This window comes from Symphalangus syndactylus, chromosome 24 (genome assembly GCF_028878055.3).
Source record: "Symphalangus syndactylus isolate Jambi chromosome 24, NHGRI_mSymSyn1-v2.1_pri, whole genome shotgun sequence".
Lineage (NCBI taxonomy): Eukaryota > Metazoa > Chordata > Mammalia > Primates > Hylobatidae > Symphalangus > Symphalangus syndactylus.
The window spans coordinates 56,055,185-56,079,042 of NC_072446.2; the positions used below are offsets into that span (position 1 = coordinate 56,055,185).

Sequence of the window (23,858 nt, forward strand, 5' to 3'; positions counted from 1 at the left end):
TAGAGTCAACAATGTATTATACATCTTAGATTTATACATTTCATATATGCTTTTAAAGCTTCAATTAACAGTTCAATACAAAATTTAAAAACAAATATATGCAGCAGTGGTTCTCAGGCACCAGAACTGAGGAGGAGACTGGAGCGAGTCTTTTCCCTAGCACACATACAGTGGATATTATGAACCATGAGAGTGGTATGTTTCCTTCTGACCTAGCTGCCTTTTTGATTGAATTTTGTTACGGTGAACAGCTTTAATAGGTATGATATTGCTAACTGGAAACAACGAGATTTAAAATAAATTGATAACCTGTATTTTCTTGAAGTCTTTAAGACCTAAAATGATTACTTTTCTCCTAATAGAGCTCCAGAATCATCCAATGAAAATAATATTGTCCATAAAGCATGCAGAGTATCTGCCTAAGAACCACTGCCCAGGGTTATTCAATGTCTTCAGGCCTCACAGGATGAGGTAATGGTATGATGGATTTCTTCTCAGTATCCCTGGAAAGTGCTTTCCTCATATCTGTAAAGAAGCAAAGTTTAATATAAACACCCAAAAAAAGTATTATATCAAATGTAAAGTGTATAGGTAAAGTTCCCATAAGAGGTTTTATCCCCTACCCCCACTTCCACCAGATTCTAAGCAAAATGTATTTATAAATGTCTCCCAGTTGCCAAGTATACCAGATGCTAACCAAACCTCACCCAGGATTCAGCTCACAATACACATTTTCTTGTTCACAAAATAATATGTAACATAGTAAAACAGTAATGTACAGAAATTAACCATTGGTTAGTTAATAGGTAAGTTAATTACTACAACTAATAGGTTCATAAAGGTAGGTTGAAGGAGATTTAAATTTTAAAGTCAAATATGATTCTTCTACATTTATTAAAATAATCAAATACTACAATCTGTAGAACAAATGTAACTTTCGACTTCTTGAGGATACTGCCATGGAAGGGAGCTTACCATAAGCGTCCTCATCAGGCTCCCCGTTGCTGGCCGAATAGTACTCTATGACCGTCCTATATACACTGTAGCCCAACTGCTTGTACATGTTAACTGCAACTTGGTTAGATACTCTTACAAAGAGATCAACAAAAAATCCACCCTTTCTTTAAAAAAAAAAAAAAAAAAAAGGAAAATGTTAGAATGTGAGAAACCCTAGATAGTAATAGATACATATTTTTTTTAAACGTGTTTTTACCTTGCTTTGACTACTACTCAGAATGGTAGTAACAGGACCTTGTAGCTGATTACATGGTAATAGAAATTTGTATTACTTAGGATTTATGACAATTACTTTGCAGTGTAAGATGACTTTATGTTTGCATGCTAGTATTTCAAAAGCTACAACACATTTTCTTAAAAGATAAACTCAACGCATTTGTTCTACAAATTCACCACCTATTATAGTTTCTCCTGTTTATGAAGTTTATATACATGGAATCATATATTCTTGTCTTTTGTTCTCTCAGTTGACTAACATTTTAAGAGTCAGCTTCAAGAGTGGCTGGGCTTGTGCACCACAAGTCATTCATGGTCCTGTTGATACGCTTCTGGCTTTTACTATTATAAACGATGATCCTATGAATACTTTTGTCGAGTGTCTCACGTAAGGTCTATAGCTAGGAGTCTCACTGTTGTGTCACAGGGCACATCTTTATTAGTTAATGCCAAACTGTTTTTCCAACTGGCTTGTACCAACTTACTCTTGCACAGAAGTGAGTAAGCCTCCATTCCACAGCAGCAAGGCTTGGTGCATCACGTTTTTATTTTTGCCAATCTTACAGTGTAACTATATCTCAGATTTTAATCTGTATTTCCAATTACTAATGATGCTGAATATATTTCTGTTGGTTGGCCATTTAGATTTCTCCTTCCGTACAGTACTTGAATCTTTCACAGTTTTCCCCTCGCTACAGTTCTCTATGTATTGTGAATATTCAATACTGTGTAATGTCTTTGCAAATATCTTTTTCCAATTTGTGGTTTGTCTTGTCATTATCCTTATGTTGTCTTTTGATAAAAAAAAGTTACTTCACTTCAGTGAAGCTGAATATATGAATGTTTCCCTTAGCCTTTTTATGGCCTTTTAAAAAAGTTCTACACAGGCCACAGAGACACTCTGCCATATTATATTCAAAAGACTTCTTAGTTTTGCTTTCACATCTAGGTTTTTAATAAATCTGGAGTTGATTTGTGTATGGAATAGTGGTAATCTGGGAAATTTTTTTTCCTATAGGGACATCCAATTGTCCAACCACCTTTACTGAAAAGTCTATCTTCATACTATTGATGTGCAATGCCTCCTCTGTGGTATGTTAAAGTCCATATATTCTTGGGTCTGTTTCTCAAATTCTGTAACACTGGTCTAGATAACTACAGCACTAAGATACAGTCTCACTCTTTACAGTCTGATACCTGGAGGGGCACATCACCCATTTTTGTTGTCATTCAAGAATATCTTATCTCTTTTTTGTTCTTTCTGTTCCTCTATATGTTTCAGAGTCAGCTTAACAAGTACTATAAAAAATGCTTGGGATTTTGACTGCAATTACATTGAAACTGTGATCAATTACCTGTTTTACTGTATCCTCTAATCCAGTGATAGTTTATCGCTCCACTTATCAGGGCTACTTTAATATCTCTCAAAAAAGTTTTTAAAATGTCAGAGAGGTCTCGCATAGCACTTGCTAGATTCTTAAGTACTTAATATTTTTTCATGCTATGGCATCTTTTTCTAAATTTTACTGTTTATATATATATAAATACAATTGATTTTTATACTGACTTTATATCCAACAATCTTGCCTACCTTTTATTAATTCTAAACATTTATTTCTAGATTCTTGTGGATTTTATATTTGTATAATCATATCTGCAAAATAAGTTTTGTTTCCTCTCATGTGTAAATACAATTTATTTTTATACTGACTTTATATCCAACAACTTTGCCTTTTATTAATTCTAAATATTTATAGATTCTTATGGATTTTATATTTGTATGATCATATCTGTGCAAAGTAAGTTTTATTTCCTCTCAATCCTATCGTTTATTTTTTCCTGCTTTCCTGTGCTGTCTATAATTTCTAGTAAATTACTAAAGCGGGACTAACTTGTCCCTGATTTCAAAAGGAAAGCATTCAATGTATCACTACTAAATATATTTACTACAGATTTCTTGTAGATATTTTTCAGGTTAAGGAAGTTCCCCCTTTCTATTTCCTAGTTTGCTAACAGTTTTTATCGGGAAGGAATATTGGATTTTATCAAGTTTGCTGCACTTTCTAAAATAACCAGTGTTCTCCTTTAGTGTAAAGTTGAAACCACCTTGTTCCTGATGTGTCATCCTATTTATGTAGTGCCAAATCCACTTTGCTAATTATTTTTCCAGGATTTTGCATGTGAGTGAGATGTTCCTCAAATTTTCCTTTCCCATATTTTGTCAAGTATTGTTACCAAGGTTATCCTGGCCTTAAAAAATAAGTTGAGGAATGCTCCCTTTTTTGGCTTGTGCAAAATAGTTTGTGTAAAAGTGACCTTTCAGTCATTATTTCTTAAATGTTTGGTAAAATTGGCCAGAGAAGCCAGTTTTCTTCGTGAAAAGATTTTGGGCTACTGATTGAAATTCTTTAGGGCAGGGGTTGGCTTACAACCTATTTTGCTACTGCCTTCAAGCTAAGAATGGTTTTTGCAATGGTTGTTAAAAACAAAACAAAACAAAACAAAAAAACCTGTGTAACTAAGACTTTAGGTGGCCTGTAATGCCTGAATATTTACTATCTGACCCAGAAGAAAATTGCTGATTCTTGTTCTATAGGCTTGACAAATTTCTATCTCATTGTTCTATCAATTAGAAAAAAGCATGTCTAAATCTCCCATTGTAATAATTATTTGTCTGTTGTGCCTTGTAGTTTTGTCAATTTGTGCATTTTTACTTTGAAATGATGTCACTGGGTATATACCATTTTAAATTGCTATTTTTTTTTTTTTTTTTTTTTGAGATGGAGTCCCGCTCTGTTTCACAGGCTGGAGTGCAATGGCGTGATCTTGGCTCACTGTAATCTTCGCCTCCCAGGTTCAAGCAATTCTGCCTCAGCCTCCCGAGTAGCTGGGATTACAGTCACGTGCTACCATGCCCGGCTAATTTTTGTATTTTTAGTCGAGACGGGATTTCACCATGTTGGCCAGACTGGTCTGGAACTCCTAACCTCAAGGGATCCACCTGTCTCGGCCTCCCAAAGTGCTGGGATTACAGTCATGAGCCAACATTCCCAGCCTTGTTACTTCCTTGATTAAATATTTTATCAATATGCAGTGACCCTTTTTTATGCTGGTAATAATTATTCAACTACAATTTAACTATTATTAATAAGAATTCTAACTTTCTTTTGGTTAGAATTTGCAAGGTAATTAAAAAATTTGCTTTCAATCTTTCTGTATTAAAAATATTTTAATATATTTTATACATATTTCCTGTAAACAATACAGACAGCCTTTGTCTTTTAAATAGAGTCATCATAGCCGGCCGGGCATGGTAGTGGGTGCCTGTAATCCCAGCTACTCAGAGGCTGAGGCAGGAAAATCGTTTGAGCCTGGGAGGCGGAGGTTGCAGTGAGCTGAGATCACGCCACTGCACTCCAACCTGAGCAACAGAGCAAGACCCCATCTCAAAAACTAATAATAAATAAATAAAGTCCTAAGTCCATTAACGTTTACTGTTGTAATTACTGACAATATTTGGATTCTTGGCTACCCAAGACCCCGTCTCAAAAACTAATAATAAATAAATAAAGTCCTAAGTCCATTAACATTTACTGTTGTAATTACTGACAATATCTGGATTCTTGGCTACCATTTTATTTCATGCATTTTGTTTTCCTGGTTTAGTTTCCTTTTTCTCTTCTTTGGGGTTGATTTCTATCACTCAATTTTTCTTCTCTACTTGTTTGGTTTCTATTTTTAACGTATACATTGTATGCACTATGTATACATGTATATAGTGTATATAAGCATGTGTACATGTATTATGTATGTGTACATGTATTATGTATGTGTATATATACCCCTACAAATAAAGATTACTTAAATCTTAGCAACTAGTCTAAAATAATGAAGGCTTAGAAACTGGAAGGGAAGAGAGCTTAGTGGTTTTCTACTCAGAGGGAGAATCTGTCATATAAATACCTTAAATTATATGTGCAAGGTCATAGCTAGTTACAACCTACTTTTTTTTATTATTATTATACTTTAAATTCTGGGATACATGTGCAGAACGTGCAGGTTGGTTACACAGGTATACGCGTGCCATGGTGGTTTGCTGCACCCATCAACTCGTCATCTACATTAGATATTTATCCTAATTCTATCCCTCCCTTAGACCCCACCCCTCACAGGCCCCGGTGTGTGATGTTCCCCTCCTTGTGTCCATGTGTTCTCATTGAACAACCCACTTTCTAACTCCCTGTTTACTATACAGTAATGCCAAATCCGTTTTTTCAACATAATGCCATTAATAAATGTGTATAAACTACAGTCATGCTAAAAATTTTCTTCCCTTCTTTGTTTGGTCTAGGGAGAACTTTAAAAAATCTTAAAGATTAGCACTGACTTCTTTTTCAGCTAACACAATTTCTTCTCTTCTCTGAATGAGTTTGAGCTCCTTTGCCTCTAATTTGGCTTGAAGCCTTTGTCAGGCCACAGTTACTTCTTTAAAACTTGCCTTTATTAAATCTAATAATTAAGTAGAAATTAAGCTCAAGAACCCTTCTCAGCAACTATTCTCTTTCCTACCACACTTTTAGGAAATTACAGTGGAGAAAGAAATGGCAGCTTGACAACAGGTCAAACTTATACAAACATATCTCTTCTAGAATGAAGATACGAGGAGGGGCTTTCTCTTCTATTTATTGTATTACTTTTATCTCCGGTAATGAAGAGGTTTGATATCTACAACACGTCTCTTAAAAAAAAAAAAAAAAAGGCCGGGCGCGGTGGCTCAAGCCTGTAATCCCAGCACTTTGGGAGGCCGAGGCGGGCGGATCACGAGGTTAGGTGATCGAGACCATCCTGGGTAACACGGTGAAACCCCGTCTCTACTAAAAATACGAAAAAAAAATTAGCCGGGCGTGTTGGCGGGCGCCTGTAGTCCCAGCTACTCGGGAGGCTGAGGCAGGAGAATGGTGTGAACCCGGGAGGCGGAGCTTGCAGTGAGCCGAGATCGTGCCACTGCACTCCAGTCTGGGGGACAGAGAAAGACTCCGTCTCAAAAAAAAAAAAAAAAAAAAAAAAAGATGCCATGCCGGCAGTTCGCAAACTGTGCACTCAGGTGCCCTAAAGTGTCCCAAACTCATACAGCCACCAAAAGATATTTCAAATGTTCAGGGAAAACAGCAAAACCTTACATGTCAGACACTGGCAAACTAGTTTGAAGTAGTTCACAAATTCAACATTAGATCATGCTACATTCCTCTTAATGACATAATATTTCTATGAAGCTGAGTTTCTGGCAGTTGCTGTGATTAAAAAAAATACTAGATGAAAATCAATGTGAAACAGGAAGGCAGGTGGTTGTGTCAAGTCATTTAATGTCCAACAGGTGCACACATCTTATTAGTAGCTAGCCACAGTTATTTAAGAATGAAATAAAAATATTTCTTCTTTCAATTTATTTTTTTTCTAAGTGGCTATTAGCTGTTACGCTATAAATACTTATTAAACAGTTAGAATATAACTGCTTAAGACTGAACTATTTTCTTTTGGCCAAGGAGCATTGTTAAAAATTTATTCAGATGCCAAGGCAATCTTAACCGATTTTAGGAATGTGTGCCACCGTGGCAGGAACACTAAGAGAAACCTCGAGAGCTGGCCTTTGGAACTGATTCCACCAATTCCTCGGCTTATAGGCCTACAGCGGGTCACTACAGCACTTTGCCTTAATTTCCTCAATGGCAAAATAGAAACAGTATCACTTTGTGTGCCAATTGTTGTAAGGACTACTGGAGATGGAAGATGAAATTCCTGTGAACTGTAAAGCGTGACAGGTATTCAGCCTGAAGGGGAAAAAAATGGTTAGGGATCCACAAATCACTAAGTGTATTTGAAAAACCGAATCTCACCTTTCTGAAATCTCCTCTAGTAACTCCATAAGTTTAGCAGCCAAACCAAGGCGTCGAAATTCTGGGGCAACAGACAGAGCTGTGACGTGCCCGTGCCATTCTTCCCTAGCTACTGAGCCTTCTGCTTTACCCATAACTGCCAACAACAACAAAAATCACATTCAGTAACTAGACACTGATTTACACATAAATATAGAATTACTGTTTGGTACGTTTTTATTACAAAGGAAACTAATAACGAAGTTTTTATTTTTAAGTACCACCTGAGGTCATCCGGCTAACAGTGCTTTTATTTGAAATTCACTTGTAAATGTTAACACTATATGTTACATTCAGGATAGTTCTAAAATCAGAACAAAAAAGAATGATATACTTAAAACAACTAATTTTGAAAAAAGAACCGGAGTATGTATTTTTTCAAATATCTACATTCCATATGGGTGTGGGTATATGTGGGTACATGTGGATGTACATATATAGCTCAAAGCTAAAGGTTTTGTTAGTAATACTAATTCAATGAGGATGCTATGATGCCTGCATTATGTACTAAATAAGCCATGTAGAAATTTAACAAAAGTATAGAATGAAAGATACATTTTTTTTTGAGACGGAGTCTCGCTGTGTCACCCAGGCTGGAGTGCAGTGGCATGATCTCAGCTCACTGCAAGCTCTGCCTCTGGGGTTCAAGTGATTCTCCCGCCTCAGCCTCCTGAGTAGCTGGGATTACAGGCACACGATACCACGCCCAGCTAAATTTTTGTATTTTTAGTAGAGGCGGGCTTTCACCATTTGGCCAGGCCGATTTTGAACTCCTGACCTCAAAGGATCCACCTGCCTTGGCCTTCCTAAGTGTCGGGATTACAGGCATGAGCCACTGCACACAGCCTTAGAATGAAAGATTTTTTTTTTTTTTCAGAATGAAAGATTTAAGAAGACCGGCCGGGTGCGGTGGCTCACGCCTGTAATCCCAGCACTTTGGGAGGCCGAGGTGGGTGGATCACGAGGTCAGGAGATCGAGACCATCCTGGCTAACACAGTGAAACCCCGTCTCTACTAAAAATACAAAAAATTAGCCAGGCATGGTGGTGGGCGCCTGTAGTCCCAGCTACTCGGGAGGCCGAGGCAGGAGAATGGCTTGAACCCGGGAGGCGGGGCTTGCAGTGAGCCGAGATTGCGCCACTGCACTCCAGCCTGGGCGACAGAGCGAGACTCCGTCTCAAAAAAAAAAAAAAAAGAAAGATTTAAGAAGACTAAGACCATGTCTGTCTGGTTCACTGCCGTTATCGCCTGGGCCTAGCACAATGCCCAAAACAGAGAAGAGATCAGTAAGTTGTTGAATTGTTGAAGAGGAATTAAAATTACAAGCATCATGATTATATTCCAATTCTGCAGTCTAAAGCAATCGGTTGAAATCCATGTTAAAATCTTTACCTACTCCACAAAATCCTAGTGGTATTATACTTACTATAACCCATTAATTCTCCACCAGGTGCCTCTGCAACAATGAAATACTCTGGCCAGTGGGCGAGGTACTGTAGGTAGAAAGGAATCCCATACTAGAGTCCTGTTAAGGAGTGTGAAAAGTAATGGACAGTAAAAGGTTCTTCATTAAGGGATATTGTAAAAAAAAGTTTCCTTTAAAAAGTATATTGTTACTTTATCCCCAGCTCTGTATGAGTCCTATAATCATACATACCATTACATGAAATATTTAGGTTATCATTGATTTTTAACAAAATTCCCTGGACATATAGCCTCAAGTGTGGAATGGTGATAGCACTGTCTAACAGAATGCAGAGAATCAGGACCCCAAAGTTCTACAGTCTACTCCCTACTGACCATACCATATCTAAGTCTCTCTATTTATCACCTGATATTATTTGTTTGCGGTCTGCCTCCTCTTAGTCTATCAATGTCATGTTCCCTCTATCCCTGGTGCCTGGTACACAGCAGATGCTCAATACATTGATGCTTACATAATTGCACTGAAAAATTAATGGCTAGTTCCTACTTTGACTTCAGCTATGAGACTGTGAAAATAACTTTACAACCTGAGTCCTTCCAGAGCCAACTTAATTACCCAGTTTTTCCTCTCCACTGATTCAAATCCTGCATTTCTAGTAATGCAGATAAAAGCTGGCTTAAGGAATCAACTATGTTAACAGTAAATGCCTGAATAATTTGCTCATGACTTAACTCTTCAACCTTGGGATGTCCTTACTGACATGTAATCATTCCTACATTTCTCTTCTTCTTTTCACTCTGTACTTTAATGGATGAAAATATATTTCTTGTTAGTATAAACTTTCTGATGCAATTTATCAGAGGACACCATCAATCATACATAAATGTATTTTTTAAGTTCCTGGAAAACCTGTTCAGTGTGAAATTCTTCAAAATCTCCTCTGAAGGACCATCATTATTTTAACACCCCTCAAATACAACCCTTAACATGGCGGGACAGCCAGTCTTCCTGCCAGCCAGCCACTGACATACACCACAACCATTTCTCCTGTGGCTAGCAGAGCAGTCCCAGCCGCCCCTCCCTCCCATCCACCTCTAGGACTAACAGGTTACTTTCAAATATAGGCTCACCTGGATTATGGGACTTTCACTGTAAATTTTAAACGTCACTGGAAGCACACCATATAAACGGATTTGCATCCTAAAATCCTTCCTTCCTATATAGTGAAATTTTGTCATTCAAAATTCTTCAAAAATCTTTTAAGTGGTGATATCATTAGTCATAATTTAAAAAATCCAGATGAACACTGCAGACTTTTTGCTTTTCCCATTCAGTTTTGTTTCTGATATGTAGTCCTGTTGCTGCCTGTACCTGTAAGTTAATTTTTACTGCTGTATAGTATTTCTTTATGTGAAGAGACACCTTAAATAGCCTGTATCCTGACCATGGACACCTGGGTCATTTCCAGTTTCTCAAAAAAAGTTTGAAATCCTTCTTCAGTACAGCTTAATTTACTTAACCATCTCCTGATTGTTGTGTGTGAATCTTACTCCAAATGCTTACTAACTCTCCTGCAATAAATAATTTTTGTAATGGTATAACTCAGGGGTTAGCAAACTTTTTCTGTAAAAGGCCAAATGGTAAACATCCTAGGCTTTGTGGGCCATACAGTCCCTGCTGGAACTACTCAAACTGCAAAAGCCACAGAAAAAAATATAAATTAATCAGCATGGTGTCCCAATAACATTTTATTTACAAAAAGAGGCAGTGGGCCAGATTTGGCCTATGGGCCTTATTTGTCAACCACGGACAAACTGCCTCTATTTCTTCTTATTTTCAGCTTTCAGGAAATGGAATTACTATTTCCAAAGTGCCTTCTGGAAAGATAATAGCAATTTACATTGTCACTAGCAATTTATGAGAATGTTCCTCTCACCTCACCATCATCAGCACTGAGGTTTATCATTTTTTAAAATCTTGGCTGATACATAAAATATGGCATCTCATTTTGGTTTTAGTTTATATGTCTTCTGACTGATGAGACTGAACTCTTAACACCTTCATTAAGCTCCTATATGCCCTCTTTTGATAAATTACCGGTTAGCAGAACCCTCCTACCCACCTACGGTAGACATGGAGCATAACCCAGAATCTGAACTTTGTGCTGTAAGCCACTAGAGGTGTGGGGTTAACTGTTAGAACAGCATAACCAGAGTACCCTATCTTCACATCTTTGCCCCATTTTTCCATTAGGACAATAATAGACACTGCTCATTGTTACCTCAAATCCTTTACTCACTTTAGTAACAAGTCCCAATGTATAAAGTGGGGCACATTTCTGGACTCTAGATAGGATTCGGTAGACAGGTAGAGCATGGAACAGGTGCTGGTCAATGAGACAGAGCGGGGCTGTGCAGCATTTCCCAAAGGTACTCTTTTTTTTTTTTTTGAGACAGAGTCTCGCTCTGTAGCCCAGGCTGGAGTGCAGTGGCGCGATCTCGGCTCACTGCAACCTCTGCCTCCCGGGTCCTGGTTCAAGCGATTCTCCTGCCTCAGCCTCCTGAGTAGCTGGGATTACAGAGTAAGCCACCACGGCCGGCTAATTCTTGTATTTTTACTAGAGACGGACGGGGTTTCACCATGTTGGCCAGGCTGGTCTTGAACGCCTGACCTCGTGATCTGCCTGCCTTGGCCTCCCAAAGTGCTGGGAGTACAGGCCCAAAGGTACTCTTAAAAGGGAAGAACACCCTCACCTCCCCCTCTGCGGATTCTGCTGCTGGAAACATGGCTGTGATGCTGTTTGCTCTGGCAGTATCTGGAACAAGGTTACGGCCACCCTGGGAGTGGTAGAGTGCTTAAACTGCAAAGAGCCTGGCTGTTGGTGTCTTCATGGAAGCATCACCTGCCTGGGACTGCTTATCTCCAGACTTTATTCACACTAGAGACGTGAAGCCACCTTGCTGAAGTCACTGTGCTTTCTGGTGAATACAGCCATGCTGACTCCTGAGGGGCAAGGTTAGCAGGGGAGCTATCATGTTACAGATTTCTACCAAGTCATGACATTAACAGTTTGTCAGCAGATCTAAGACAACTCTTGTTCTCAGTTTCACTTTTAAAATTGCTTTCAGTGTTGCTTATGATGTTTCCTGACCTACAAGTTTTTAAACTTTTCAGTACTCCTCTGTGTTTTCATTTCCCTATTTTCTTTATTCTCAGTAAATCTTCATTCAACTTTTCTTTTTTTGTAAAAAAGGATACAGTTTCTGTAAGCGGATCCAAGTTACTGAAAGAAACGAGAAATGTCTCTAGTAAGCAGCGTTTACAATAACCAGTTGAAATAAGCCTGCTAACGCTAACAATAATATGCCACAAGGAAAACAAAACATGTTTCATCAACAACTTTAAGGCCAACTTTAGGGCTGAGGAAGATGATTTAATCTACCTAATAGCCATAATAAGCTGTCACAGCAACTATTAAGGTGTTTACATATTTTTTCACTTAACTGCTGCTTGCTTCTTTAAAATTCAAGTTAATAAATCTACATCTCATGTTTTCTAAGTGGCAATAAATTGCTAATGGAACTGGAGACCAACTAGGGATGTATCTCACAGAGACAGAAGGTCAAACTCACCCGCTGCAGCATCCAACCCCATGGATCCTCCCTGCCTGTGTCTGGGTCTTCCCTGACAATTGCTCCTTTATTCCACCCTCTAAATGTGGTCACTCTTACCACTTGGTTTTTGCTCCCCACTCCTATTCTACACTCCCACCTCTTTGTCCCCACCATCCCCATTCCTATGCGTTCAATCACGTGTTCTTAGTGGATGCCTCCCAACCTGGCTCTGATGCTGTGGGCAGCTCACCAGCACATCCTGGCACACCATTCCCAAATCTGCATTCTGAAAACCCATCTCCATCCCCTCACTTCCCTAGTCAATTAATGGAGCCACTATTTTGTCAGGCTCAAAACCAGCTACTTTTCAATTGTGTTCTCTTCGATTTCTAGTCAAATTCTCCTTTGAGACCCATAACGATGCTAGTCATATCATATTTCTGTAGTCCAGCAGTTCTTAAACTTTTTGGTTTCAGAACTCCTTTACACTAAAAAGTTACTGAAGACCCCAAAGAACTTTTGTTTATATGGGTAATATCTACTGATATTTAAAAATTTTAAACATTCACTCAAAAATAATAAATCAATTACACGTTAACACAAATAACTTTACCAAAAAATCACTATACTTCCGAAAACAAAACAAAACAAAATCCAGTGACAACAATGGCGTTGTTTTAACAATTCTGCAATGTCTTGCTTAAAAGACAACCGGATTCTCAAGCATTTGTTATGCTTGCTGCTGAAAGATCACACCTTGGGAAGCTCCACTGTGTACTTGTGAGGGAATGACAGTGGAAAAGGCGAAAAACCTTCTTAATACACCATGAAGATAGCTCTAACCTCACACAACACCTGAAACAATCTTGGGGACCCCCAAACCCTGACCCACTCCTTGAGAATCACTGCTCTCATACAGTGCAGGGAGTCACTCCACCACACCTTTCAACAACTGCTTTATCTCCTGTTGTCTGCCCACCCGCACCCTAACCTCCAGCCCCGCCATCTCAGGGGCTTCCCATCTCATCACGAGGAAGAGAAAACAGGAAGAAGAAGGCTTCGCCAAAGTCCCCCCACCGAACTCACGCACACAGGCATCTGCAGCCATATGCTACTTGCTCTCCTGTCAATAGGCAAGGAGTGCGGGCAAGAGACCCCTTCAGTACTCAGGACCCTCCTCCTGCAATTCTCTTTCCCTCCTGCATCTGCATCTTCAATTTCTATTTCCTGGAAGAAATGTAGAAATATGATGTGCACTGAGCCATCCGCTGCTCTTGAACAGCTTCCCACTCCTGGGACAGCCTGAAATGCTGTCTTCACTCAGCTTCTGAGACCATGGGGTTCTCCTCTCACCTCACTGAGCCACATGGTCTCCTTTACTTGAACACTTGATGTCCTAAGGTGCCATCTTACAGACTCTTAGCCTTTTTTTCTTCACTTGTGTTGACCCCCAAATTTCCATCTTTAGCCCAGACCTAATCTTGAGACGCCCATGCCCAGATGCCTTCCTGGCCCCTCCACCTGGGTTTCTTGGCGCACTTGGCAGAGCAGCTCAGGTCTTATGATGGCCTCTCCAGGCCCTGCCCTTCTACCCCTCTGCTGTTATCCCCTACCCTCCCATGCTCACTCTGTACCAGCCATGCGGCCTGCCTCCTATTTGAAACAGGGGTGTCTTCACTTACTGTTCCCTCTATCTGGAAGCTCCCCTGGCCGCCAGTGTTCATGTAACTCATTCCTAACTTCCCCAGGTCTTTCTTCAAGGGCACTCTCCCTGAACCCCCAAACTAAAGCAGAATCCCCACTCACTTCCAGCTTTCCTTCCCTGCTTCTATTTCCCTTTGTAACTTAACACCAAGTTCCACATGACTCCCCCGCACTGTGTTAGAGCAGTGATTCCCAAGGTGTGGGCCAGGATTTGAGGGGGTCCCCCAAATCGTTTCAGGTGTTCTATGAAGTCACAGCTACTTTATGATACATTAAGGTGTTTAGAGGGAAATATCTACATTCTATAAAGACATCTTTTTGTTTATGTCTTGTTCACTGCTGTGTCTCTAGAACTGGCACACAGTAGGCACTCAAATATTTTTCCAAGAATAAAATATGTGTTAAATTAATTGCAGTGTTCTACATCCATGGGTTATTTCAATTCCAACTGCAACATCTAATCTGAGTCATTCTCAGAGTTTTCTACCAAAATGCCCTAATCAAAGAGGCAAGTAAATAGAAAAAAATGGGAACCAGGTGTGGTGGCTCACACTTGTAATTCCAGCTCTTTGGAAGGATTAGGTGGGAGAATCACTTGAGCCTGGGAGTTCCAGACCAGCCTGGGCAACAAAACAAGACCCTGTCTCTACAAAAAAATTAAAAAATTAGTGGGGTGTGGCAGCATGTGCCTGTAGTCCCAGCTACTCAGGAGGCTGAGGCAGGAGGATTGCCTGGGCCTGGGAGCTTGAGACTAAAGCAACCTATGATTGTGCCACTACATTCCCATCTGGGTGACAGAGCGAGACCCTGTCTCAAAAAATAAAAGAAAATGGGGAATAAGTGGAGTTCCCCTACTGGCACATTCTGAAGAGGCCACATGATTCTCTGAAATCTAATATTTTCTTGCAAGTGTTCCTGTGTATTTTCTTTCTATTCATTTCCATGTAAAACTTGTCCTTTCCTAGATCTTCAGTTAAAACTGACTCTCCATGAGGCTCTGCCTTAACTTTTCTTGAAGCTTCAAGGCACCCTGTCACCTCCCATGCTGCACCTCCCAAACTGAAGCCTCTGTCAAGTCATCATCTCTGGGCCACTGCCAAGGCCTCCTGAACGGCTTACCTGCCCAGTTTACCTGTTCTCATCACATGACAGCCCACAGAGCTCAGTGGTTAAGAATTTGAATCCATCACCTGGATTCTACAGTGAACATTTTGCTGCACTGGCTTCATCATTTCTCTCTGCCCATCTATCAATCCTAGATCCACTTTTAAAAACAATAGGGCAGTATGTGAAAACGAAGAACCAAGTAGTTCCGATTCAAGTGTCAGGAGGATAGAAAGGACTATGGGATGAGACTGCTGGGAACACTTTCAAGAGAGGGTGAGCCTCTCCAGAAGCTCCAGGTGGGTTAAGACCCACTCCAGAGCAGTGGATCGCAAACGGAATGTGCGTTTCCAGCATGGTCCCTGACCACAGGGACCAAGTCTTTCAGAACCACTGCTCCAGAGCCAATCTCCTTGGATGAAATCCCTTGCTTTACTCATTCTCACCTGGGCCAATTCACTTGTGCTTGCCATGCCTTGGTTTACTCATACACAAAATGGGGGTGGCAGCACCTCAAAGAATTCTGAGGATTAACTGGATTATTACATGGGCACTCAGAACAATGCAGGGAACAGTGAGTTCAACACAAGTCACCGTAGCTACCAGACTGGCCCAACAGAAAATTCTTTTCACAGGATCAAGTCTAAACCCCTCCTGTTTCACCCATTTCTTCCTGACTGCTCAGTGACAGAAACCAGCCACTAGATTCGCACTGATCCCAGTTGTCTGACCGCACTTCGCTTCCCCACTTTCATGCCCCGCTCCTCCTCCGGAACTTCCTTCTTCCTCACTTACCAATGTGTTATCCATCTTCAAGGCTCACCCCCTCTTTGAAATGTTCCCAGCCATCTCACCCCATAGTTCTTTCTATCTTCCTGACACTTCAATCGGAACCACTTGGTCCTTAGTTTTCACATACCGCCCTATTGTTTTTTAAAGTGGATCCAGGACTGATAGATGGGAAGGAAGGAGAGATACCAGTGTAGCAAAATGTTAACTGCAGAATCCAGGAAAAGTGTCTATAAAAGCACACGGTGAAATTCCTCCAACTTTTCTAAATGTGTGGGAATCTTCATAATAAAATGTTTTCTTAAAAAAAAATTGGTACTTGCAAATCAGAGGTCTGGCCTTAACTCGAATCCAAAGAAACTGCATCCAGGACTCTGGGCACAGCAAGCCTCCCCTAAGATCTGCCATGACTCCTCACAGAGGAAAGGCGTCTACACCAGGGTGCGCAGTTACAGTAACTAAACTTGCAAACACTAACCATGACTGAGACGGCATCCGCTGCAGGGGACACAGTGATCAGTGTCATTTCATTTGGATACAATTTAACCACGGCCACCAGGTGGGCTTCACGATGTGCACATACCAACAGCTGCTGACCAGCTTCCGATCCTCGCAAGCCCCCTCTGCGGCCGGGCCTTCGGCGGTGCCCACTGCCCAGAAGAGGCGCGGCCCGGCCACGAGCCAGCAAGCAGTAGGGCAGGGCGAGGAGCCCAGGTCGTGGGCTCGAGGTCCCGCCCCCAGCTCGCCCCATCACCCCAGCGCCTCCTGACAGCGACCACAAGCGGAGGCCCGAGCGCTGCCCCAGAACCCGCGGGCTCGCAGGGTCCAGAGACAAAGTTTGAGCACCTCGGCCAAGGTCGCCAAGGCCGGCGTGCGTCGACTCCAGGCCCACCTGTCCCTGGACCCTGTGGCCCCAGGGAGGCGCCCGCGTCGGCCGGCGGGGGTGGTTCTCGCGGGTCCCCGCCCGGGCTTGGGGTCCGGCCGGGAGGGCGCGGCTGGGGCCGGAGCTGGCGGGGCCGGAAAGCAGGGCCCGACCAGGAGCGGCTGGCCCTAGGCGCGTGTCACTCACATGTTGTTGAAGCGGAACAGGTCGTCGCAGGTGAAAGCCCGTAGCGTGGTCATCGCGCCGCCGCCGCTTCCGAAGACCGTTCGCCGAGACCCCGCGCCTGCCCTGCCGGAAGTCTCCCGGAGCGAGGCCGCCGCGGAACCGAGCGGGACGGGGTACTGCTTCCGGGCTACGAGTTGCTCGGCAACGACAGCAGCGAAGCAGCTTCCTCTGGCGGCCGGCGGCGGGAATTGCCAGGCCGCTCCTGTAAGGCCTCCGGGGTTCTGGCTGCCCAGAACCTCGGAACCCGTCCCGGGCAGCGGCTGCAGGAAGCAGGCGGCGACACCTGGGAAGGAAAGAAGCTGCTGGTGATGCGGAAACCCAAGCAGAAGAGCGGAGTTCGCAGCCACCCGGTGCCGCAGAGTAAATGAGGAATGGGAGAATTCATGACCCAGAATCGCTTGTCCCAGTGATGCAAGTTGCAGATGTCATCTTAAAATGTCAATACCACGTTTAAAAATAAAAAGAAGGCCGGGCGCGGTGGCTCACGCCTGTAATCCCAAAACTGGGAGGCCGAGGCGGGCAGATCACTTGAGTTCAGCAATTCGAGACCAACCTGGCCAACATGGCGAAACCCCCTCTCTACTGAAGAAGAAAAAAAAAAAAAAAAAAGGAAAGAAGGAAAAATTAGCTGGGCATGGTGGCACGCGCCTCTAATCCCAGCTACTTGAAGGCTGAGGCAGGAGAATCGCTTGAACCCAGGAGGCGGAGGTTGCAGTGAGCCGAGATCTCGCCACTGCACTCCAGCCTGGGCGACAGAGCTAGACTTGGTCTCAAAAATAAATAATAAATAAATAAAAACAAAAAGAAATGTAAAATCGATTTTGATAGTGCACTTTATTTTACCCATTTATTTTTCCTATTTGGGAAAAATATTTTTCCCTGACCCCACTTTATTATACCCGAAGTATCATTTCAACATGTAACCAATCAATACTCAACATGTAATCAATCAATAAAAAAATTAAAGTGATGTTACATTATTTTTTGCAAAGACTTTGAAATCCGGTGTGTATTTTACGTTTGCAATGCATTTCAATCTGAGAGAGCAGCTGTCATTGGAAATGCTTGTTCTCTATTTAGATTTCATCAATGTATGGTTAAAAAGCAGATTCTCATATCCAAGCGGTTCCAAATATACTGTTTTCAAATCGCTGAATCAAACATCAGTTGTTAAATTTAAAGTAGTTAAAATTAAAAGTTAAAAATTCGTTTCTTCAGGCCAGACACAGTGGCTCACACCTCTAATCCCAGCTACTTGGGAGGCTGAAGTGGGAGGATCATTTGAGCCCGGGAGGTAGAGGTTGCAATGAGACATGATTGCACTAAGACATGATGATTGCACCACTGCACTCCAGCCTGGGTGACACAGCAAGACCCTGTCTCAAAAAGATAAGATAGAGATAAAATACATAAAGCAAGCAGGAATGCTGAAATGTATTTACACATGAGTGTTAAATTGGTCAGTATCCACAGAGCTGTAATCCACTGTCTCTGCTGGGCACTGTATAATACCATGCATTTGTATTTTATGGACAAGAAAAATTTTCATTACTATCAATTTTCCTCAGCTTACAAATTTGTAAAATTTTGTATTGTCAAAGACAACAAAAAGCAGAGAAAACCTGGAAACGTGTACTAGACAGTAATCTTTTTCTGGCCATTTCAAATTGTTTCATAATTTTTTGTGTGTGACATGAACTAATGTTGATTTGAATTTTGTTCTTTATGAAGTAGTGAAGGTTTTTATATTTTTGGCTCTGATTCATTGGTATTATAAACATTAGAAGTTTACAGCTACTTTATGTTTGTATCTAGCTAATGGTGGAATAAACATGAATTTGATTTTTAGAAAAAAACACTGTGGATTTAACACAAAGTTAGCACTGGAACCCTGCAGAAACTGGATGCTGTGGGCCAGCAGTTTGCAAGCACTGATACGAATTATTATTCCGATTTTGAGGCACAGATCAGAAATATCCTGTAGCTACGTGGCCATTCCAACACATGGGGTCAGGGGAACATGCAGGGAAGTACAGAGAATATCCTGGATATTCACCAGCTGGTTCTCCCTTCTCTCCTTTTTGTCTATTTTTAAACTGTTATCAGTTTCCATTGCTGATTGCCTGCTATGAATTAGCATCTTGAAGGGTGGCCCATAAGTGTCCAGCAAATATCGATTAAATAGCTGAGTGAAAAAGCGGCACACAGGTTACCCAGAAGATAATGTCATCCTTGGTAGTTTACAAAGAGGGTATTCACGTTATCAACAAAAGTATTTCACCTCTCTGTGCCTCAGTTTCTGTAAAAGGTGCATAATCATAGCACCTACCTCATTGGATTATTATGAAGATTACATGAGTTAATATTTGTAAAGCACTTATAACAGTGCTTGCCACACTTAAGTGCCATATAAGTGTTTGTTAAGAAAAATAATGAAATTAAGTGTTGTGCATTTTGAAGGATCAGAATCTGGAGATGTAGAGTTAGGAGAGGCACAGCCCTCCACCATAGACCTTAGCACAAATGGCTCTGGAGGGGCGGTGGTTGCTCACAGTCCCTGATGAGCAGCTTAGAGTAGATGGGTGAGGCTTTGGAAGCCGCCTCCCTTTCCTCTCATTGTCTTGCTTCAACCAGAAAAGTCTACATGTTGACACACTTGTTTTATGGGTTTTAAAAATACCTTTTAGGGCTATTTACATTCTTAAAGACTTTTTGATAAAAATGATATATGCACATTATTAAGAAATCAAAGACTTGTGGAAATGTACAAAGAATAAAGCAACAAATCATTCAAAATTTTGCCACCTGGGAATAAACCATGTTAACCCTCAGAGAATTTCAGTCATCTCTCTGTGTAGATTAAGAGAAGTGAGAAAGATACTTTTACTTAAAAGGGATTCTAATTATATATGTTAATAGATTATGAACTATAAGGTATTACTGTACTTGACTTTTTTCTTGAATTTAACAGAAGAAAAACAAATCAAATGAAAATGAAAGAGTGCCAGGCGTGGTGAGTCACACCTGTAATCCCAGCACTTTGGGAGGCCAAGGCAGGTGGTTCACCTGAGGTCAGGAGTTCGAGACCAGCCTGGCCAACATGGTGAAACCCCGTCTCTACTAAAAATACAAAAATTAGCCAGGCGTGGTGGTGGGCACCTGTAATCTCAGCTACTTGGAAGGCTGAGGCAGAAGAATCGCTTGAACCCAGGAGGCAGAGGTTGCAGTTTGCTGAGATCATACCACTGCACTCCAGCCTGGGCAACAGAGGGAAACTCCATGTCAATAAATAAATAAATAAATAAATAGGCTAGGCGCGGTGGCTCCCATCTGCAATCCCAGTGCTTTGGGAGGCCAAGGCGGGCGGATTATGAGGTCAGGAGTTTGAGTTCAGCCTGGCCAACATGATGAAACCCTATCTCTACTAAAAATACAAAAAAAATTTAGCTGGGCATGGTGGCGGGTGCCTGTAATCCCAGCTACTTGTCAGGCTGAGGCATGAGAATCGCTTGAACCTGGGAGGCGGAGGTTGCAGTGAGCCGAGACTGCACCACTGCACTCCAGCCTGGGTGACAGAGCAAGACTCTGTCTCAAAAAATTAAAAAATAATAAAAATAATAAATAAATAAATATGTAAATAAAGAGATTGCTAAGCAGCACAAAATAAAAGCTCCTAAAAGTTTCCTGTAAAGTTTAAGATATGTATAGTATTATATATGTATTAAATATAATTTCAGTCTCCTAATGAGGATAATTAATGGTCAAAATCAGATTTTTTAATAGAAATTTCAATTTAGGGCACTATTGACTCTTTTTGTTTGTTGTTTTGTTTTTTGTTCTTTTGCTTTTTTGAGACAGGGTCTCGTTTGTTTCCCAGGCTAGAGTGCTGACAGGATCTCAGCTCAGTGGAACCTCTGCCTCCTGGCTTCAGGGAATTCTCCTGCCTCTGCCTCCCGAGTAGCTGGAACTACAGGTGTGCACCACCACACGAGGCCTTTTTTTTTTTTTTTTGAGACAGAGTCTTATCCTGTCGCCCAGGCTGGAGTGCAGTGGTGTGATCCCAGCTCACTGCAACCTTCACCTCCTGATTTCAAGCGATTCTCTGCCTCAGCCTCCCTAGTAGCTGGGATCACAGGTGCCTGCCACCATGCCTGGCTACTTTTTTTGTAATTTTAGTAGAGACGGGGTTTCACCATCTTGGCCAAGCTGGTCTTGAACTCCTGACCTTGTGATCCACCAGCCTCAGCCTCCCAAAGTGCTGGGATTACAGGTGTGAGCCACTGTGCCTGGCCTTATTTTCTTTCTTTCTTTTTCTTTTCCTTTTTTTTTTTTTTTTTTTTTTTTTGAGGGAGGGTCTCTCTCTGTCGCCCAGGCTGTCGTGAAGTGACATGATCTCAGCTCACTGCAACCTCCACCTCCCAGATTCAAGCGATTCTCGTGCCTCAGCTCCTGAGTAGCTGGGACTGCAGGCGTGTGCCACCATTCTCTATACAGCCACATCAGTTTTACAACTATATATCACCTAGTTGTTTGGTTTTAAGTCTATGACTGAGTGGATGTAATTGTCATTCCCGTTTCTTCTTACAGCTTTTCCCTTTCCATTCTTCATTCTGATGCATGTATGGGTTGGCTGGGTTTCTCTGTTGAGCTTTTGTTTGTTTGACTTTGCTGTGCTTTGTTTTTCCTTAGGCTCATGGTGCTGGTGCTCTATTCACAGAGCGCCCTTGTCTCTTAGGATGCTCAAGTGGAATATTGGCTGGACATTCCTGGATCCCATGTTCTCTCCTCCAAGATTTTGTAAACATCATTACTCCATTGTTTTCTGGTGTTTAAAGTTTCTGGGGGAGAAGAATAAGGCCAGCATGAGTTTTTTTCCCCCTTGTATCTGTGACTTAGTTTATGCTGGCGTCTAATTATAACATTTCTAGAAATATAATTGTAACACTTTTAGAAATAAAACATTTTTAACAGTGCATGTGTTTTAAACCTAGTTAATCTGACAATTTCAGCAGTTTAACACTGAAATGTACTAAAAACTTCAAAACGGAATCACTCATACATAGCTGATGGGAATGTAAAATGGTGCAGCCCCTCTGGAAAACAGTTTGGTAGTTTCTTTACAAATTGAACAGGCAAACATGCAACTATCACTTAACCCAGTAATTGCATTTCTGGGCCTTTACCCCAGAGAAATGAAAACTTATGTTTTTATCAAAACATCTGTATGAATATTTAAGCCAGAATCAAAAGTCTGTGTACCCTATGATTCCATTTACATGGACATTCTGTTTTTTTTTTGTTTTTTTTTTTGTTTTTTTTGAGACAGGGTCTCACTCTGTCACCCAGGCTGGAGTGAAGTGGCACCATCTTGGCTCACTGCAACCTCCACCTCCCAGGTTCAAGCGATTCTCCTGCTTCAGTCTCCCCAGTAGCTGGGGTTGTAGGCATGTACCACCACGCCTGGCTAATTTTTATATTTTTAGTAGAGATGGGGTTTTGACATATTGCCTAGGCTGGTCTCAAACTCCTGGCCTCAGGTGATCTATCCACCTCAATCTTCCAAAGTGCTGGGATTACAGGCATGAATGAATGTGCCCAGCCATTTATATGACATTCTGAAAGGGCAGAATTATAGGAACAGAAGAAAACAGACCAGTGTTTGCCCAGGCTGGGACTGATCATGGTGGTGGCTACATGACCAAATGAGTCTGTCAAAATACATCAAATGTGTACTAATATGAGTTAATTTTACTTTATCAAAATTACACCTTAATAAATCTGACTTTAAAAAGAAGAATCACCCAGCACTTTGGGAGGCTATTGTGGGAGGACTGCTTGAGGATTTGGAGACCAGCCTGGGCAACAAAGCAAGACCCCATCTTTACAAAAAAAAAAGAAGAAGAAGGAGAAGGAGAAGGAGAAGGAAAAGAAGAAGAAATAGCCAGGCATGGTGGTACGTGTCTGTAGTCCCAGCTACTTAGGAGGGTAAGGCCAGGGGGATCCCTTGAACCCAGGAGTTTGAGGATCCAGTGAGCCATGATTGCACCACTGCGCTCCAGCATGGTGTTTTTAAAAAAGAAAGGAAGGGAAGGGACGGGAAGAGAGGGGAGGGGAAAAAGGGAGAAGGAAAGCTGAGATTGCGCCACTGCACTCTAGCCTGGGCAATACAGTGAGACACTGTCTCAAAAAAAAAAAGAAAAGAAAAGAAAAAGGAAAAGAAACCAATAAGCAGCAGTATCAGCATATTTTTAGAAGTATGGAGATAGATAATGATGGGAGGGGAGGGGAGGGGACAGAAGGAAGGAAAGAAGGAAGGAAGGAAGGAAGGAAGGAAGGAAGGAAGGAAGGAAGGAAGGGATCAGCATAGTCTTTACATTTTTGTCACCATCATTTTAAGAAGTATACTTAAAAAGCATGACCTACGTTAAACCCCACAGTTACTTGGGCTTCTAGGACATGCTGTTATTGACTTCTGTTTCAGTGCATTTGATTTTATTTTTAGCCGGCAGTAAAACAGTGTTTCTATCCCGGCTGCACATTTTCCCCTACATTAAAGATGACTCATAGAACTCTTTATTTATCATTCTACACAGAGTAATTTCTTTTACTGCTTAGTTGGAAAAAACTACTAGCTTTTACCACATTTAATGGCAAACACTTTCCTGCTCATTGAAACAAACACCATGTGCTCTCTGTAAACAGTGCTGACCCAGATTCACATCCATCATTGCAAAATTCCACGTTGAAAACAAGCAAACAGCTTGATAGTTCATCTGTTGTTGCTCTGTTTCTTTTCTTTCAAATTATACGGAAAGGACAAAGTGCACAGTAAATATATATTTTGATATATCCTAGGCAGCATACTTTACAATTAAACAGCTTGGATGGTTGGATACTTTCATATAAGAATTTTTTTAAATAAAATAATAACTGGACAAGACAGATGC

General features: G+C 41.4%; 1 protein-coding gene across 3 annotated transcripts; it reads right to left on the bottom strand.

Moving 5' to 3' along the window:
* NAA20 (N-alpha-acetyltransferase 20, NatB catalytic subunit) lies at nucleotides 1–17,196 on the bottom strand. 3 transcript variants are annotated; one of them, XM_055265971.2, is made up of 6 exons: nucleotides 16,873–17,196; nucleotides 11,851–11,875; nucleotides 8,593–8,683; nucleotides 7,128–7,263; nucleotides 976–1,121; nucleotides 1–525 (listed from the first exon to the last, which is right to left on the bottom strand). In XM_055265971.2, the coding sequence occupies exons 1-6, from the start codon at nucleotides 16,923–16,925 to the stop codon at nucleotides 440–442; spliced, it is 537 nt and encodes a 178-aa protein (XP_055121946.1). In that variant the 5' UTR covers nucleotides 16,926–17,196; the 3' UTR covers nucleotides 1–439. The 3 variants fall into 3 exon arrangements, with proteins under 3 accessions (XP_055121946.1, XP_055121947.1, XP_055121948.1); XM_055265972.2 differs by having other exon boundaries at nucleotides 16,282–16,898; XM_055265973.2 differs by lacking the exon at nucleotides 976–1,121 and having other exon boundaries at nucleotides 16,873–17,032.
* Nucleotides 17,197–23,858: the final 6,662 nt, after the last annotated feature.

What these genes read in the sequence shown, in the direction of transcription:
- NAA20 (XM_055265971.2), bottom strand. Translation starts at nt 16,925, where the DNA reads ATGACCACGCTACGGGCTTTCACCTGCGACGACCTGTTCCGCTTCAAC. An exon ending in CTGTTCCGCTTCAACAACAT is followed by an intron (nt 11,876 to 16,872) that starts GTGAGTGACACG and finishes CGTTTCTTTCAG; the next exon opens with TAACTTGGATCCGCTTACAG. An exon ending in GCCTGATGAGGACGCTTATG is followed by an intron (nt 526 to 975) that starts GTAAGCTCCCTT and finishes GCTTCTTTACAG; the next exon opens with ATATGAGGAAAGCACTTTCC.